Source organism: Octodon degus, unplaced genomic scaffold (assembly GCF_000260255.1).
Source record: "Octodon degus isolate 3935 unplaced genomic scaffold, OctDeg1.0 scaffold00003, whole genome shotgun sequence".
NCBI classification, from domain to species: Eukaryota; Metazoa; Chordata; class Mammalia; order Rodentia; family Octodontidae; genus Octodon; species Octodon degus.
In genome coordinates this window covers 20,101,267-20,119,660 of record NW_004524579.1, presented here as the reverse complement: position 1 = coordinate 20,119,660, position 18,394 = coordinate 20,101,267, and the positions used below count along the sequence as shown (strand labels likewise).

General features: G+C 35.5%; 1 protein-coding gene across 2 annotated transcripts; it reads left to right on the top strand.

Moving 5' to 3' along the window:
- Positions 1-8,257: 8,257 nt before the first annotated feature.
- Positions 8,258-15,765, top strand: Syt4 (synaptotagmin 4). Of its 2 annotated transcripts, none has more exons than XM_012514797.1 (4): positions 8,258-8,501; positions 11,342-12,102; positions 13,791-13,911; positions 15,164-15,765. In XM_012514797.1, exons 1-4 carry the CDS (start codon positions 8,468-8,470, stop codon positions 15,469-15,471), a joined length of 1,224 nt encoding a protein of 407 aa, XP_012370251.1. In that variant the 5' UTR covers positions 8,258-8,467; the 3' UTR covers positions 15,472-15,765. The 2 variants fall into 2 exon arrangements, with proteins under 2 accessions (XP_012370251.1, XP_004623672.1); XM_004623615.1 differs by having other exon boundaries at positions 11,288-12,102; positions 15,164-15,763.
- The last annotated feature ends 2,629 nt before the right edge of the window (positions 15,766-18,394 follow it).

Below are 18,394 nucleotides of genomic sequence, written 5' to 3'. Positions count from 1 at the left end.
GGTGCTTCTGATTAGAATTCCGAAGACAAAAATATTGATTGAAATGTGTACAGTGATGGCCTGGCCCACAAGGTTTCCCGTGGGAATATGTACTCCTCTGGAATTTGTATGAGAGATGTGTTTTTTGCACTCTGAACATGTTTGTCCATGTCCTGAAACTTAGAAGGAATTGAGATTTAGTATGGCACATGAATTAATCTGGCAGAGAATATTCCAAGAAAGCCAAACATTCAGCCTAAGTCATTCGAACTACTGGCCAGATTTAGCAAGATTTATGGTGAAAATTGAAGGCAAGTGTAAGGAGTACAAATTTGGAAAACTTGAATTTTGGACTAGAATGAGCTATGTGTAAAATTGTGGACAAAGAAAGTTTGTTTGCTAAAGAAAATAGCAATATTAAAAGGAAATCAAGTACTTTGTACTGGGACAAAAAAGAAAGGTGGGGGCATGTCAAGAATCAGAAAGATGTCACCAATTCAGCCTCATCTGTGCTAAAGTGTCAATTTTTCATTTGATAATAGTTTCTGGAATGACTTCTCAAGAAGAATCTCTAGAAAATGTCTCCCTAGGTATCATGTTACTCTGTTCAGCCATCCAGGCACCTGGAGTGTGCTGAGGTCATGTTCCAAGGAGGCCTAGCTACTGCTTCCACTGGTAGCAGACCTTGGCTTCATGTACATGATGCAGGTTTTATCTGCATGCATAACGAAAAAGTTGTAGAGTCAGTGAGGCTTTCATCCAGGTTTCAAAGAAAGGAATAGGAGGCCAGGTAAGTGCATGAAATGATGGGGGAAAAGCCAAAGGTACAGTGGAGATCCCAAGAAGTTGGAGATCCCAAATGCCAGCATTGTGGAATGTCACAGAAGAAACTGTAGGTCATGCTTAAGGCCAATTAAAGTTAGAGGTTGTGTAGGCTGAAGTAAGCAACACTATAAGAACTGTTACTCAAAGCCCTGGAGAACTCATATGTTAGCATTTTATGCCCTGGATACCAGCTATGGCCCTTCAGGACTTAATATTTGCCTTTAAGTATGTCATTGGTTTGATTGTTTTCTATTTCCTTATTTTTCAATTTTAGAATAATAATTTTTTACTTTGTGCCATTTTTCCATGAGATTACTTATCTTCTCTACAACTTTTTACAAAGGTCAACAGCTGAGTTTACCTGGAGCATCAGAGGAGACTTGAATTTGTCCTTTTGAAAACTAATATAACTGTTGGTATTTTAGGAAAGGAAGTATTGCTCTTCTTGTGTTATGTGCGATGATTATATGTTAAGTTGTGACTTTTGCCTTGCTGTTCTTTTTTCAGAGAACAATCATGATTTAAGGAGGCATGCGTGTGTGTGAGGTTGACAATTACTGAACTGTGACTGTTATTCTTGATATATTAGCTTCATTGGATTAAAAAATGTGGACACAAGTAAGAGCACATAATTCTGGATTTTCCTGGGTAGATTATGGAGGTTTGGCTTGGATACTAAAAGTTGTCTTTAAGTCATTCTTTTTTTGATACAGTTCCCCTGCTTTGCTTCCCAGTGAGAATGAACTAAGCAGTTTTCCTCAGTCATGGAACTGCCTGCTCATTGACTGAAACTCCTTAAAAATGTGAGTTGAACTAAACTTCCCCTCATTTACTTGTGGGTTTCAGGTGTTATATCCCAGGAATGGGAAAATTGACTAGAATACCACAACATTACATCTAACTCACTTATTTGGCCTGTTCATAAAGCAGATGGATCTTAGAGAATTCTGGTTGATTTCCATTAGCTTAATCAAGTGGTGACACTAATTGTGTCTGATTTTCCAGATGTGGGTTCCTTGCTTGAGCAGCTTAACCCGTCTCATGATACCTGCTACGCAGCCGTTGTTTTGGAAGGTGTCTTATTCATAAAGTGCACCAGAACAATTTTCTTTCAGTTAGAAAATGCAGTAATATACCTCCACTGCCCTCTCTTTGGTATATCAACTCTCCAGTCCTATGGCACAAGCTAGTTTACAGGGGTCTTAATTTTATTTCTCTTCCATATGATCTCACACTGACCCATTACATTGATGATATTATATTAACTCGACCAAGAAAGCAAGAGGTATTGGATATTTGGTAAAATATTTGTGTACTAGAGGACAAAAATTAAGTGCAAATAAAATTCTAAGACATCACTTTCATTGAAATTTGTGGGAGTCTACTGGTACAAGGTATGCAGTAATGCCTTTTCTCAAATGAAAGATGAATTGTTGCATCTGGTCCTTCCTACAATCAAGAATAAGTGCCATACCTAGGTTTATTGATATTTTGAAGATAAAATACTCCTCACTTGGATGTGTTGCTCCATCCCATTTACTGAATGAGCAACCACCTCTTTCCAGTACATCTATGATGGGCTGTGCTGAAGGAAAAGCTTCACAGTTTGTAGATCACAGCAGTTGACCTGGTCTGACATTTTGACACAAAGAAGAAATGGTCAAATACAGAGTCTGTAGTGACTCATGGACCATCACCAATGGTCTGGTTAGGTAGTCTGAGACTTGAAAGAAATATGAATGGCACATAGATAACAAAGATATTTGAAAAATAAGTATGTGGAAGAAACTTCCATATGTGGGCAAAAGATGAAGATACAGTCATACATAAATACTCACTAAAAGGTATCCTCATTAGAGGACTTAAATTAATAATCAAGTGGATAAAATGGTCCATTATGTTCATTGTCATCAGTTTATTTTCTCAGCCAACTTTGTCAGTGGCCAAAAAGCTCATGCACAAAATGCTCATGGTAGCAGGGATGACAGTTATGTTCAGCAACATGGACTCCCACACACCAAAACTCTTAGATTTTTTGGCTCCTAAGAAGGGAGCTATGGCATTGGAGTCTGTGAATGATCCTGAGTACCAATGGAAATTGTATCACCATTCTGCAAAGCAGGTGATAAATAAATCTTTGGAGTGAAGGATATGGCTTAGTGTGCATTTTAGTAATGTATGCCCTGTTATTAAGGTCAAAGGAAAAGTAAAACAACTCAACCAAGGGAGAATGACAACAGCCAAGAAGTTTCAGTAAGAAAGGTATGATCACTTTGCAGGTAAAAATCAAGACCAGCTGATGCGTTTGCTCAAAGTGAAGGGAATAATGAATTGGTAGTTTAAAAAAGGTAGTTATTAATACTATGATTACATGATCATTTACAGCAATGAGAATTTTGACTGTCAGAATATTACTTCTTTTGTTAATACAAATATTAAGCAGGTATTGTTTTGTATAACATAATATTGATAAATTTAGCATCAATATGTACATAATGTTAAATCTATTTTATAACACTTAAGGCAGAATATTAGGAAAAAATAAGCATCACAGAAAGAAAAAATTTGTCTTTTATTCTGGGGAGGGAACTATTAAATTTCCATTTGTACACAGGACTATTGTTTCATGTTTTCCCTAAATATGAGCTTGCTATTTTATTTGAAGATTAAGTATGGTTTAAGGAACTATGTCTGTTTGCCAAGATGATAAGTGTGGGCCGTGACTGTTATTTATGAAGTGCCAACATGACTGAGGAAAAATAACACTTAGTGGATTAGTAAAGCACAGTTCTAGGTGTTTCCGTGAGTGATAGATTTGTAAGCCAGTAAGATGACTTGGGCTTGGAAACTCGTGTATTCCTGGGTGAGAATAGAATAAAACAAAGAAAAGAAGAAAGGAATCTGTCTGGTTTTTAAAAGAGATGACAAAAAGAAAACAATTAAATGGATACAGAATTTCCAAACAAGATGAGAGTAGATTAACAATGGTTATTAGACTGCACATTGTTATCTGCAGAGTAGTTGTTCAGACTGCAAGATATCCTTTGTTGCAATCTGTTGTCATAGATGTCAGCCTCCATGTTTCCAGTTCCTTAGGCCTTGCAGGGCAGACTCACACGTGAACCTCTCTAGTGAACTTACAGGCCTTCCTCTGACCTTACACTGTGTCTATATTCTTGACCCCTCTTCTGTGACTTCCATCTCCTTGGATTCATCAACTACTTGATCCTCCAGCTCTTCAGTGGGCACAGAGACTTTGTCAATTAGTGAACATATGATTTTTTTATTCCCACCTAATTAACAAATCATATATCTTGCATTGATTCTGTTCCACTGAAGAAAATATATTCCTGCTTAGGCAGACTCAGGAGCCAGGAGTTCAATCCCCAGGCTTGCTGTGCTGGCCCCATCCCCAGAGCTTTCTGAGATGGCCATTGAGACTGAGTATGGTGTGGTGTGCCTGCAATTCCAGCATTTGGGAGGCTGTAAACAGGGGAATCACTATGAGTCCTATCTATGCAGTGAGACCTTGTAGACCCTATAAGCCCTGTCCTAAAATACAATAAAGGAAGAAAGAAAGAAAGAAAGAAAGAAAGAAAGAAAGAAAGAAAGAAAGAAGAAAGAAAAAAGAAAAAAGAAAAAAAGATAATACTAGCCAAAAAATAATAAAGGCAAATTAAGATCCAATAAAATATTTCCAGCCCTGTAGAAAAACTTAGGTGTAAATTATGATCTAATAAAATTTTCTGCAGTTCTATAGGAAAGTGTATCAATTGCAGCTGTGGTCAGTGCACTCCACATCTGGACTAATATAAATGTAAACTTTCATTCATTTGGCAAGAAATTAAGAGAAGTACAGTAAGTATGCATTGAAAGAAAGAAGACAGAAAAAAATAGTATAAGTTATTTTCTTTTTAAAATTTGAGCTAAGGGTTGGGAAGATTGCTCAGTAGAATAAGCGCTTCCCTGGCAAGCACAAGGGTCTGAGTTCAATCCCCGATTCTGAAAAAAAAAAAGAAAAAAAATTGAGATAAAAAACATCCTGTAATTCACAAAACACTGAAGTGCCCAGTAAATGTAAGAGAAACAAATGCAGGTCTAGTGAATTGTAGTGGAATTTCTGTGACATGAACAAGAAAAGCTTGCCTTGCAAAATGTAAACATGAATATGCTTGAATTCTAAATCTATTCCATTAACCTTAAAGCCAGCAATCTTAATAGAATGCAAGAAACATTAAAAAATTATCTATTTTCATTTACAGATACTTCAGTCTTCTCCACCTTCATACTATCAAAATGATATTGTAATACTTGTCTGGGTATTAGTAAAGGTTACTGAACAACATGTTAACATTTCCAAATCTTTTGAAAAACCTTTTTGGTTAGCAGAAAGTTCTCAATATATTTATTAATAACATGTTTCAGAAAAAATGTTGTTTTGATATACTTTTTTCCATAATTTTATTGAGAAATAAATAGCAATGAGACAGTTTCAAATCAAATTGGTAAGACAGTTCCAATAATTAACACTTTGCATACTGCCTTCCTAGTGGTTATTTGTTGTACAAGATGCAGGTATGGTACCCTATTTACAAACCCTATTAGAAGAAATCCCTCTATTCCTTGAATTAAGAGAATGTAGCTATATATCTGTCCTAACCATTTTGAACATATAGATACAAAATGGTCATTCATCTATATCCCCATAGTCTGTTTAGTTCCATCATTTAAATATTATAGGTGTGTGAACTCAGCAAAATATTCTAAGAGTCCAGTAGTCCATAATAGTATTGGATCTTCCACTTGACTGGCAATGTCAGAAGTTGTTGACCTGAGTCCCCTTCAGCTCAACATAACAACATGGCTTTATTTCTTGTACTTCATTTTTATACTTTTCTGCTGGATGGTTAAGACCAAGATAAAGCAAGACCTATGTAACAAGAATTGTAGCTTTTGGATCTGATAAGGTCAGTCAAATCCCCTCAGGGTTTATCCTGAGACCCTGTACCTCAGATTGTAGATCCTTTGTCAGTGTCAGCCATGTGGATGAGTCACGGCTATGTTTAAAATATAGAGTAAGTCATATAACTAATAAATGAAAATACATTATTATATACAAATGCATTTTATAAATCAAATTATCTACTGAACTAGTGCAAATAAATTCAATGAATAAAGTAGAATTGACAAGTATATGAGTTATCAATATTTTTAAATTTAACTAGGTTTCATAAAATTGATTTCAAGAATTCTGTATACTGTTTCTAAGTTTATCTATTTATCTATCTTTCTAGTTGTTTTCAATCTGAGAATAAAAGAAGACAAAAAGCAGCACTAATTCAGCAGTGAAAGAAACAGCATGAATTACTGTATCTGGGGGAAGTACTGTATTTAGGGAAGTCTGTATTGCACAGGCCAAGAACTTGTTTGAGGCTGTGGGGCTTGGGTGGCCAAAAGATGGTTACCTAGCAACAATCCCTCCTCCTAAGTCTCTTGCTTCAAGAATCAGATGGATACGTCAGCAAATTGATTTCTAGTTTGCAGGATCAAAAAAAGAACAATGCGATATTGTGGTAGGGCATGATTCTCAACCATAAGAAACTTGCAAGGTTTTCTATGTATGGGGTCCACTTTTCATCTGAGGATATTAGAAGCTTATCTAAATAAGTGAATAATGGTTAAAGAGTTGTTCATCTTAAGAAAATGAGGAAAATTAAAGTTTTGAGTAATAACATTTATTTCAGTTTATAAAGCATGTAATGAAGCAGTTACTATAGTTGTACTAGCTCTGTGCAAGAAGTAATCTTATCACAATATGTCCTCAAAAATGAGACAATTAACAGCAGTTTGGAGTTTTGGGAAACCATAGTCTAAATAATCAGGGCAGGTTTGAGACAGCATTTTGCCATCTGAAGGTATAATTAATGAGATGTTAATGTATATATAACATATATGTAATACACTGATGTTTATAATAAAAACGTTCAACCATATGTTAGCAACCACAACTAGAAAACACACAGGCACAAAGCACACACTATATATTTGGTCTCCCTTAAAAGGCATCACACATAAATGACACTCTGTCTTTCCTCTAATGAATGCTTACTCCTTGGGACAAATACTACCAGGTGCATGCACAACTGAGTGAGCAGGTGATCTAAATGAGGCAGAGTGATAAAGATGCGATCACAGACTCTGCCAGTGGAAAGATTAAATGCAGCAAATTAGTTTATGTGTTTTCATAGCACAAAGATGTAAGGGATAAAAAAAATCTGTTAGAAGAATGCTAAAATGCCAAGTGTGTGGGAGCAAGCAGAAAGGGAAGGGAAAGGAGAGACTGTGGTTTATAAAATTTTCCATGATGCAAAGGACTCAAGCCAATTTCTCCCCAGACACAGTGCTGACGCCCAGGGTGGCTGCTTGCCAATGTGCAGGAAGCTGCCACTCGTACAGTAGCTTTCAGAGACTTCCCTAGGGTCCCCTCCTCCCTTATCATAACACACTCTGAATGTCATTTCCTCGTTGAGGTAGAGCAATGGAGTTCTTTGTGGAGCAGTAAGTGACAGTTGGAGTCACAGCCTGAGTTCTCTTCTTTATAAATTTCCCAACGTTTTTGAGAGGCATACTCTTTGGTCATCACTCCAGAGAGTGTCAATCAGAAAAAAAGGAATGTTTTCCTTTACAGCAGCCAATAATAAACAATGTTATTTTAGATTTTTGGCCTGATTCTTGTAATTGTTTTTCATAGATCTTTTAGAAGTCAGGGCCTTGAATCATAAGTATCATTCCAGAACTAGTCTTATTACTCTGAACACAGAAGGGATTCTGCCCATCTCTTCCTAAGTACTTCAGCTGGTCATATGTCAGATTTCGAGTAGATACCAGTATGAGCACAGCATTTGCAAAGTATTTATCCTAATGGTTACTAGAATGTAAAGCATTATGGTAGCATTTGGTTATATCATTTCAAATAGATAATTTTAAGTGAATTTTCTATAACTATTATAATATACATAAAATATTTTAAAGAATATTTTAGGAGACAAGAAAACACATTTTCACGTTTTATAATGGGTCATATGATACAGAATTTTTAATTATTTTTTAAAATTACCTCCTCAAATTGTATTATTCATGTTTTTTTTTTCTTTTTTTTTCTCATCTAGATCATCAGGGGATTTTTGTACTAGGAACTGAGAAGGATCAATTTCAGGGTGTATCTCTATGTGTCTCTGAGACCCCTAGGATAGCCAAGCTAATATCTAGTAGTCCAATAGTTAAAATAATTGATGAGTGTGTGCTGAATCCTCAAAAGAGGAGGGAGGAAGCTCGGAGGGCGAGGAGGAGAGGCTTAACTGGGTGGGTGGGGGTGCTGATTTCAGCCCTGTAGCGTCAGGATTGCGTCAATTCGGGTTTCAGCCACGTCTGGAGTCTGAGAGACGAGCTTTTCAGAAGACCCAAAACAGGAACAGCAGTGGCAAATCACTGTGCGAGGGCGAGTGGACCTCCCTCTCTGCCTCCTCCCTGCTCCAGACGCAGGTCCCCTGGGCTCTGCGCTGTTGTTTTCAGCACTCCGAAAAGCTGCGCTTCAGATCCAGGCAAGTGAATCAAGCCAGGGAGTTTTCCATTCAGCACCTCGGACAGAGCACGCAGCAAAAAAATGGCTCCGATCTCTACCAGCCGGGAAGATTTCGGTAAGCAAGTTACTCAACTTACAGCTGCGGTTGTTCCTTGATTACTCCAAGGCGAACTGTGCCCCCCCCCCATTAGACGTTGAATACAGATTTAAGGTAGTTAATTTGAAAGAAAAGTCCGAACAGTAAACAGTTTATCAGGGCTTAGTTCTGTGTTCTCTCCTTTTCTTGCTATCTTTCTCTTTAAATTGCCTTCTGTTAGGCGATTTTTTCCCTGCAGAAGTTCCTCTACGTGCAGGTAGCTCTGTAAATTGCAGCATGAGGTGAATTAAGGAAAAAGCGTCTGTTGTTCGCATGCTGGTTTCATGAAATTTGTAGGCGGTTCTGATTTGTAGGAAATCTCTGTTTTATTAGGAGGAGGGAAGTATGTCTGTGGTTACATAAGAGTTTAGTCTGGCACGAAATAACTTCTATACTGAGGATTTGAAAGATATACTTTATTAGAGAATGTACCATGTATTTCACTCTGTTGAGACGACAGAAGCCGGAGAAGGAAGGAAGCATCGCAGGATACACAGCTAACTGAAAACCACTGGAAACTTGAGCTAAGGCTCCTGTTTCCCAATGTAGTTTTCCTTTTCTTATACTTAATGCTTGAATCCAGAGATCTCTATCTATATTTCAAATTGCATGCACTTTGTAGAATAAATAAAAAATATTTTAGGTCCAATTATGTGTCAAAGGCTTGATCTCACAAGTATCTTTTAAAAGCAGATTATTCTTCATAGTTATATATATATAGATGAGTAATAATGATTATTAAAATGAGTGCTATTAAAATAAATACAGTGACTATGATCTTTACTCTCAAAAGCTTAAGCTCTTATTGATAGGAAACACGGTAGTTGCAGTTCATCCCATGATACTTTGAATGTTTTCTTTCATCTGATGTAGGTATTAAGCAGAAGGAATTTGTTATCTTATATGTATTAAGTGTGTTGTTTTCACCTCCTTTCATTTATGTGATTGGGCTGATTTCCTTGATACTTAATTCAGTTCTTAATTTGAAATCAGAAAAATTTAGGTACTTAGACATATCCAGAGACTGTGCTAGTGAAAACACGGTTTAGCGTGTACTATTAGCATACTTAGATGAGATTAATTTTCAGTTGCTTTTATTGTTCTTCTCACATTTCCCACAAAATTGCTACTGTTCATGACAGCTTGTGCTTCCTAACTGTACATGATCAGAGTCCAGAAAGGGAGCATACATGTTTTCCCACAAAGACTTAAATTAAAGGGAAAACTGAGGAGGTAATACTCAGTTTAACTGACTATATGTATATATATATTTTTTCCTGTTTATTTTATCTTTAGATGTTTCAGTTATTTGCTATCATCAATCTACAGAAATTTTATTGTAATTTTTTTGCTTTTGATCTCATTTATATATTTATTGTTCATTTAATTCTGTATTCTTTGAAGTCAGTTTTTGCAATTACAAAGTAGCTAGGCAAAATCTTTCAGAGAATAGGGAAGTAGAGGCAACAAAAGATTGATCTTCTCAAAGTTAAACAAGTCTTAACTCTTGGGTGACTCTGACTTTTAACATTTTTATGCACTATTTAAAATAAAATGAGTTAGGTCCTGGGAAGATAGCTCAGTGGCAGAAGTGCCTGCCTGGCAAGCACAAGGTCCTGAGTTTGATCCCTGGTACCAAAATAAAATAAAATGAGTGAAAATAGAATGAAGTGTAGGTACTATTACATTAGTTGTGTTTACTTTATGTTAAATATTACTCACTGCTGTACTCGGCCCAGATGAAGCAATGCTGCTTTACTTATACAATGTTAATCTTTGGCTTGAGAAATATGCTTACACCTGAAATATGACAAACTTAATGTACAATCAATATCACTTAATGTCCGTGATTTAATGTGTCCTTAGTCAAGAAAACAATGCCAATTTCAACTTGCTTACTACTTGCACGTGGAAATATGCTAGGGGAATTTAGATATGAACAGAAATGAATTCTAGATTATCTCCACTCAGTGTTCATACTACATGTTAGGGAAAGATTTATTTATAATCATTGTTCTGCTTTGGTTCTATTTAAATTACATTGTATTTTGCATAACACAGTATTTGAGAAATGTTGAGCTTATACACAAAGTACTATAATATTAAAAATTATTTAATATTATCAACCTGCTTGATTTGGTTTTTGTTCTTTTTTCCCCTACTATATGTGCATTTCTTTTATAACTGTTCCATAGTAAGGATAGAAAATGTTAATGAATAGGTGACAATGAGGGATGATAGCTCATGTTTTAAAAAATTGTGTGATCCAGTGAGTCATTATCTGCTTAAAACTTGAGTAAACAACATAGTATAAACACTGTAAAATTTCTCAGTGTTTGAAGAATATGCACTTAATGTTCTACATTTAGAATGAAGTGATATATTACAAAACCTCAAAATATTTGTGAAAAAAGAAGAAATTAATCCAACCTTTCACGTTGTAGTTATCTCATATTACATGAGAAAACAAAGATAAATCAAGGTTATTAAGCATACCACTATGTCAGATAGAGGCCCAGTTTAGTCTTTTCATTTCATTTATGAAAAACTACCAAAATGAAGGAGTTTCTATCAGTTTCTTTCTTGTTTATATGTATACCTTAAATATAAATGTGAAAGGTGAACAGAAGTTATTCCCAGACCTGTTGGGAAGTAATTTAATCCATCCAACCTGCAGAACTTATTAGTTCTATTATAGTTTTCCAATAGGCTCATATGTCTACTCTTCCTCTTTAATGTATGTTACTGGTCACTTTATTTTTCAGATGAAATCCCTGCAGTGGTGGGGATCTTCAGTGCATTTGGCCTTGTCTTCACAGTCTCTCTCTTTGCATGGATTTGCTGTCAGAGAAAATCATCCAAATCTAACAAGACACCTCCTTACAAGTTTGTGCATGTGCTCAAAGGAGTTGATATTTATCCAGAAAACCTAAATAGCAAAAAGAAGTTTGGAGGAGATGACAAACATGAAGTGAAGAATAAGCCTGCTGTGCCAAAGAGTTCACTGCATCTTGATCTAGAGAAGAGAGATCTCAATGGCAATTTTCCCAAAACAAACCTCAAAGCTGGCACTACTTCTGAGCTGGAGAACGGGACCTCAAAGTTCTTCCCAGAAGGAGAGAAAGAAGCAATTTCTCCTGATAGCTTAAAGTCTAGCACTTCCCTTACTTTAGAAGAGAAAGAAGAGAAGCTGGGCACTCTCTTTTTCTCCTTAGAGTACAACTTTGAGAAGAAAGCATTTGTGGTGAATATCAAGGAGGCCCGCGGGCTGCCGGCCATGGATGAGCAGTCTATGACCTCTGACCCATACATCAAAATGACAATCCTCCCAGAGAAGAAGCACAAAGTGAAAACCAGAGTGCTGAGAAAGACCCTGGATCCAGCATTTGATGAGACGTTCACATTCTACGGGATCCCCTACACCCAGATCCAAGAGTTGGCCTTGCACTTCACCGTCTTGAGCTTTGATAGGTTTTCAAGAGATGACACCATTGGAGAAGTCCTTATTCCTCTTGCAGGAATCGAATTGTCTGATGGAAAAATGTTAATGAACAGAGAGATTGTCAAGAGAAATGTTAGGGTAATTATTTTTGAGTGTTTTAATTATTTTACTTTAATGTGATCTTTTGTGTCTAAGATTTTTATTAGAATGATAATTTTATGTATACCCTCTGTTAATTATTACTAATTATAATCAAATAGGAACAAAGTAGTGCAATTGAAGATAAATTTATCCCACAACAGAAATAATGAAAGCATTACAATGATAGGAAATATACAGGCATTCTTTATAGATATCTAAATATCATTCATTTCAATTTTTTGTTAACTCGATTTGTGAGTGTTGTGGCAGGAATTATTTGACTTAAAACATACATGAACATTTTTTAATCATAAACAAGCAAACAAATGTTTTCAAAGGTGGCATGAATTAATTTAAAATTAAATTTAAATTTAAATCAATTCCTTTTGAGCATTTGAAAGTTGTATTCTTTATAAGAAATTGCTTTTTGAGGAGGTAACATCACATAATATTGAATTATAAACTCCCCTTTTGGTGTTACATAAAAGCAAGTGACTTGCTCTCTTTTGTATTTATAATACTTGGTACTCGGGAATTATTGCAAACTGATAACATTAATTAAAATATTTAATCTTTTTCCACTTTAAATGCAGAACATACTTGATTTAATGCTGGTATTTTAGAATAAAGTATGTTTGAGTTTCATAGTTCAATGAACAGAATATATGTAGTAATTTGTGTTTCCTTTAAAACTCATGCTATTTTAAGTCAGAAGATAACTTTAGACTGTTGGTTGACGATCTCTTCTTCACTTGAAATGATAAAATTAATTACAGTTAAATTCTGGAGACATTATATAGCTTCTCTGAGAAGTCAGATGACGAGTGGGAGTAAGTAACTATCTCTCACTGTTACTCCCCTTGAGGTGCTAATTTATACAACAAGTCTGTGTCAGGTTTGTGGACATATACTTCAGCTTTGAGTTCTGTCCAAGTCATCCCTTTTACTTCTAAGTTCTAACTTAAAATACTTTCAACTAAGATTTATAATTTGAGCTCTTATTCCTCTTACCTGGTGTCTTTAAGTATAAATTAAATGTATGAATCACACCAAAAGGACCTTATCGTGTTGTCCAAAACCAATATATTAAAAAAAAAAATTCCTAATCTTGTCTAGCATTGAAACTCAGATTTTTCCTTAGGTTAGAGACATGAAAGTAAGGAAGAGAAAAAGAACTTTAATTTTATTATATCACTGAGCCGGGAGTATAGCAGAGGTCAGAGTTAATCTAATTTTTCCTGAACTCAAATTGTCAGTGGTAAAGGATTTGAAATCAAATCAAATTTAAAGTGTGGCACTCAATCTATACCCACCCATTCAAGTGTTAAGTTTTTTTATTATTAATAGTTTCAAAGAGTAGAGATGGTATCAAAATGAAAAAAAAAAAAATCCTTGCGTGGAATAAAACATTGGTAACAAATGGGTGTGGCCAGTTCACTTCCAATTTTAAATCCTGCAATACCTAAAAGCACCACAAGATGGCAAGAAGCACTTTGAGGCATGACCAAGCCGCAAAGCAGCCTTCCCTTACTTAGATTACTTACCATATAAAAATAAGAATGCAATTTTTAAAAAATTAAGTAGCAACAATATCACATTATCATAAAGCTTTTGATGAAAGAACAAATTTCAAAACTAAAACTAGTAATAATAAAAGTAATTATACTGCTTTTCTCTTTGTTTAGAAGTCCTCAGGACGGGGCGAGCTGTTGATCTCTCTCTGCTACCAGTCCACTACGAATACCCTCACTGTGGTTGTCCTGAAAGCGCGACACCTGCCTAAGTCCGACGTGTCTGGACTTTCAGGTAAGAACGCTTTTGAAATACTTACCTGCAGTATTTAAATGGTTAGTGTACAGAAAACAATGGGGAACGACTACTCTTGTTTTACCTCTATATTTAATCACAAGTTATGCAATTATTTCTCTTTCACTTTTGAAAATAATAGTGCTCATCAAAGCTACGTGCAATAGCTGGCATCTGCTTAGTCCTAAGAGCTAAAACAAAGCACTACATGGCAAGTAGCTGATCAAACAGGTTGGAAAGGAGAGTGACGCACGAGTACCTGAAAGAGCACTGGCAGAAGCACAGAGGAGAAAATAAAATTAAGTCCTAGAAGATTCTTTAAATTTTAGTGTTTCTAAAAACCTCACTTACACTTATTCTTCTATTATTTTTTCTCTAATATATTATAGAAATATTTTAAAGAGAGGTTTTCAATTTTGTGAATAACTTCACAAAAGACATCACATCCTCTTTGCAGAGTAAGGTGAGAAAGAACATGATGTATGAATTCTAAATTGAAATCCTAAGGCTTTTGTTTTACAGCATAATACTTTTCTGTGTATTGTTTAAAAATGCTATAAGAATGGAACATAGTTATACTGACTTTTTCATGATGAAAGCTAGAAATAGGTGCTTCATTTGAAAATTACCTATTGGTACTTTAGCTATTTGATGATGAAGTTGAAAATACATATTACAATAAGAAAGGCAAAGTAAAATCACTAAATACATAATAAGCATGAATATTAAATCTTCACACTAACAATGATATAGAAAATGTCTTACTGGGAAATAGAAAGCTAATCTAGCAAGTGACGTAAGAACCACAGAAAAGCTAAATCCAAAGACTTTGACAGTGATTGCAAATCTTTCAACAGAAAACAAACACACAAGCAAACAAAACAAAACAATAGCCTGTGTTCAGACATAGACCTACCCCGAATCTTACAGTTCTAATTTTCTGATAATTAGAGAATTATCATAAAATTTTCTATTCATATTTTTTTATTTTATCTTTTTCTACCACTACAATTTCTCCTGTAGCCTTTGGTTTAGAACTACTTTGTCCTCTCTTGTCTGTTATTTTTTCTTATTTTTGCTTTTGTTAATAAAAAAGCCAAACTTTACCCATCCTTACCATCTGTTCTCACTTGTTCCCACTGTAACTACATTGTACTGTCTGCCATAACCTCAAAGGGCTTAGCTATCCTGAGGACGCCTCTCCAACATTGTCAGGCTTTGCCGTTGTAATGACTCTCACCTACCATTGCAGATCCTTACGTCAAAGTGAACCTGTACCATGCCAAAAAGAGGATCTCCAAAAAGAAGACACACGTGAAGAAGTGCACCCCCAATGCAGTATTCAATGAACTGTTTGTTTTTGATATTCCTTGTGAGGGTCTTGAAGATATTAGTGTTGAATTTCTGGTTTTGGATTCTGAAAGGGGGTCCCAAAATGAGATAATTGGGCGGTTGGTCCTGGGTGCAACAGCAGAAGGAACCGCTGGGGAGCACTGGAAGGAGATTTGCGACTTCCCCAGGAGACAGATTGCCAAGTGGCATATGCTCTGTGATGGTTAGCAACCCAGCCAGGAGCTGGAGCTTAAGGGTTTTTCCTAGGCAAGGAGGTTTTTTTATTTCTTAAATGTGATTGTAAGCTTGTGCCATAGCAAGCTACTTTTTTTTTGTTTGTTTAGAGGTGCATTGACTTTGTAGACCAGAAAGTAACTATGAGTGTGTATCACGATAATTTCCCCCTTTATTAGAGAAGTTGGATAAATTTTCATAAGATATTCAATTTCTATTACAGATTACCAGTGATATGAAGAGGAACAGATCAACTTTTTATGAACCTTGTACCATAATCCAAATTATGATAATACTTCAGAAATGAGTATGTTACTGGAAGTCTAAGGGATTAGTAGTTAAAGAGGAAAATCATGCTTATGAAAATTAATCCATCTTTCTTCAGGTTGGGGAACTAGTTTTCTTTAAACCCAAAGATAAAGAGAAATGTTTTCCAGTATGTTTTTATTATGATGTCATGTGCAAATGGTTTTCTGCATATAAAATATCTGATCATTTTTCTTTTGTCTGTAATTCTTTGATACAATTTTATCGTAAGAGGAGAAACTTAGGGTCATTTCAAAAGGACAGTGAATAGGAGGAGAAATACTTTTCTCAAAGGGCTGAGCTGAGAACACTGTGGCTGAAATTTGATTTTCTTCCCTTTAAGGTTACATGTGAGTCAAAATGTAAAATATAACCTCACATAAAACCCATGGCCTTGTATTCTTCACTGCCTATCACAAGTCTCAGTGTGGCCTAAGAAACCCTTGTTTACCTTTGTGAAGTTGTTGAATTAGCTAGTTGATAAAGAAATACATTTCAGCTAGAAAGTCAGGTAGGAAAACAGTTTTCTTGTAGGAAGTATGTACAGTGTGCAAGCATAATTTCAAGGCCATCCTTTGTACCTGCAGTGGGTATGGCCAAGTTAGTCTTTAATTTACATTCCTCAAGAAAGAATTAAATGGTTTGAAAAAGACAAAAAAAAATTAAAAAAAAGAAAGAAAGAAAAGAAAAAAAATCCCCTGATGTGTTGTATAATGCCAAATTGAAACCAACCAAAAAAGACTGAATATTAAAGAGTAAACCTATAATAATTTACATATGTTCACAACAGTATACCGGTACTGCAGACTGTGAAATTTGTACAAGAAAGTGTGTTTTTCACTCGCTTTTCTTGGCTCACTTGTCTTGAGCTGTTGAATATAAGACAGTTAAGACTTGTGTGTTGTTCTGTTTTCCAGTGCCAAGGTTCACTATACCTACTAGAGGAAAGCAGTAGCCTGTGATTATTTGAAAATTATGAACCTAACGATGATGTCACTATATTTGGGTTTTTAGAGAAGTATGAGTAAAACTCGGGTACAGCTGAATTATTAAATATGCAAGATTAAAGTCTACTGAAAAATTTACATTTCAAGTCAGGTTTTGTGTCAGTACTTTAACAGTTTTTGAGAATGTGTTTGATATCACAGTGTTTGTAAATTCTATGAAAATGCATTTTCCTAACATGCTTTTTATGACTATGCCTAGTGTAATGAAAATGTATTACATTCTATGTGTATAAAGTTTGAAAATCAACTTCTTTTTGTGCTTTATGATGACTTTGGGATTAAAAACTGAATATTCCCCAATCGTGATCTTCATTCCACTATGAAGTCATCTCACATCATCTTGGTTCACTCAGAATTTCCGTGAAAGTGACACAAATGAACTGCAGTCAGTGTGGACCTTGGGGAAGCCAAATGGCCTTTTTATGTATGTATGCTTGGTATCACAGGCCATAGAAATAATGTATTTTAGGGCTCTGTAAAGATACAAGGACTCGGTTGTAAACATCCTGCATAACAGCCAGAGGCTAATGCTGATACCAGCTGTGCTATGTTTATTGGAAGGGATGATTTTGCTTTTTAAAGTGGAACAACAAAACCAACAACATGTTCTTTTAAAATTACAATGGATAATTTGTAAATAGTTACTTCGTTTTAATATTTCAAGTGTTTCGAGTGTAAAAAGTGAAGTAAAGCTGTTTCAAATCAGTTTTTACAAAAAAGGAGAAAAGTGAGAAAGGAACTAAAACAGGCAGGGAGATACATGATCTTATCATTTCTGAAAATTGTACTGTTTATAATCTATGACAATATCAGTGTGAATATCTTGAATTCTGTTGCAAATTCTGCACTGTATTAAACATGTAAATTAACTATTTGTTTGATTAGTCTATCTAAGCACCCGAATGGGGGTTATCCACGTTTGAAGAACTCTGTAACTCAGTGACCAACTTGTTCTGATGTCATAGCTCCGTAGAAGTGACTTGGAAGGAAGCATGGTGTACGCGATGGTGTCTGTTCTTTTGTGCCAGCTCTGTATGATGTTTGTAAGACCACGTTTGTAAAACATGAATAAACCGCTGCTTTTGGCCAACCCGTTGAACCTCAGAATTTCTGTCAGTGGACTCTGAACAAAGCCTTCTCTTGCTGCCCTCTGAACATTCAAGTTTTCTCAATTGACCACTTGACAGTGACTAGCTAAGGACCAAGCATTTTTTTCCAATCTTTGTCACCTTAATTCACAGTACAGCATAGCATGTAGGTAGTATTCCCCAGATTGTATTGTGGAAAAGATAAAACTCAGAATGGGATTTATTTGAAACCTTCAATGAATGGGTCTAGGTCTCTCTGAATGTCAGGTACCTGCTTGTATACTGAACTGTACAGTGCTATTCTAAGAAGTCAGTGTAGCATGCTGTTGGAGTTTGTCTATTTATTTCAAGATATTTAAAAAGGAAGCAATATAACCAGGAATTGAATGCTTATTGGTTTTCCACCAAAGGTTTTCAAGAACTATCATCTACTTCAGTGAACGCACATATTTGGCGGGTTTGTGCTGAAATGACCCCTCCGTACCAGCTTAAATATCAGTGCTAACCTAGTAGTAC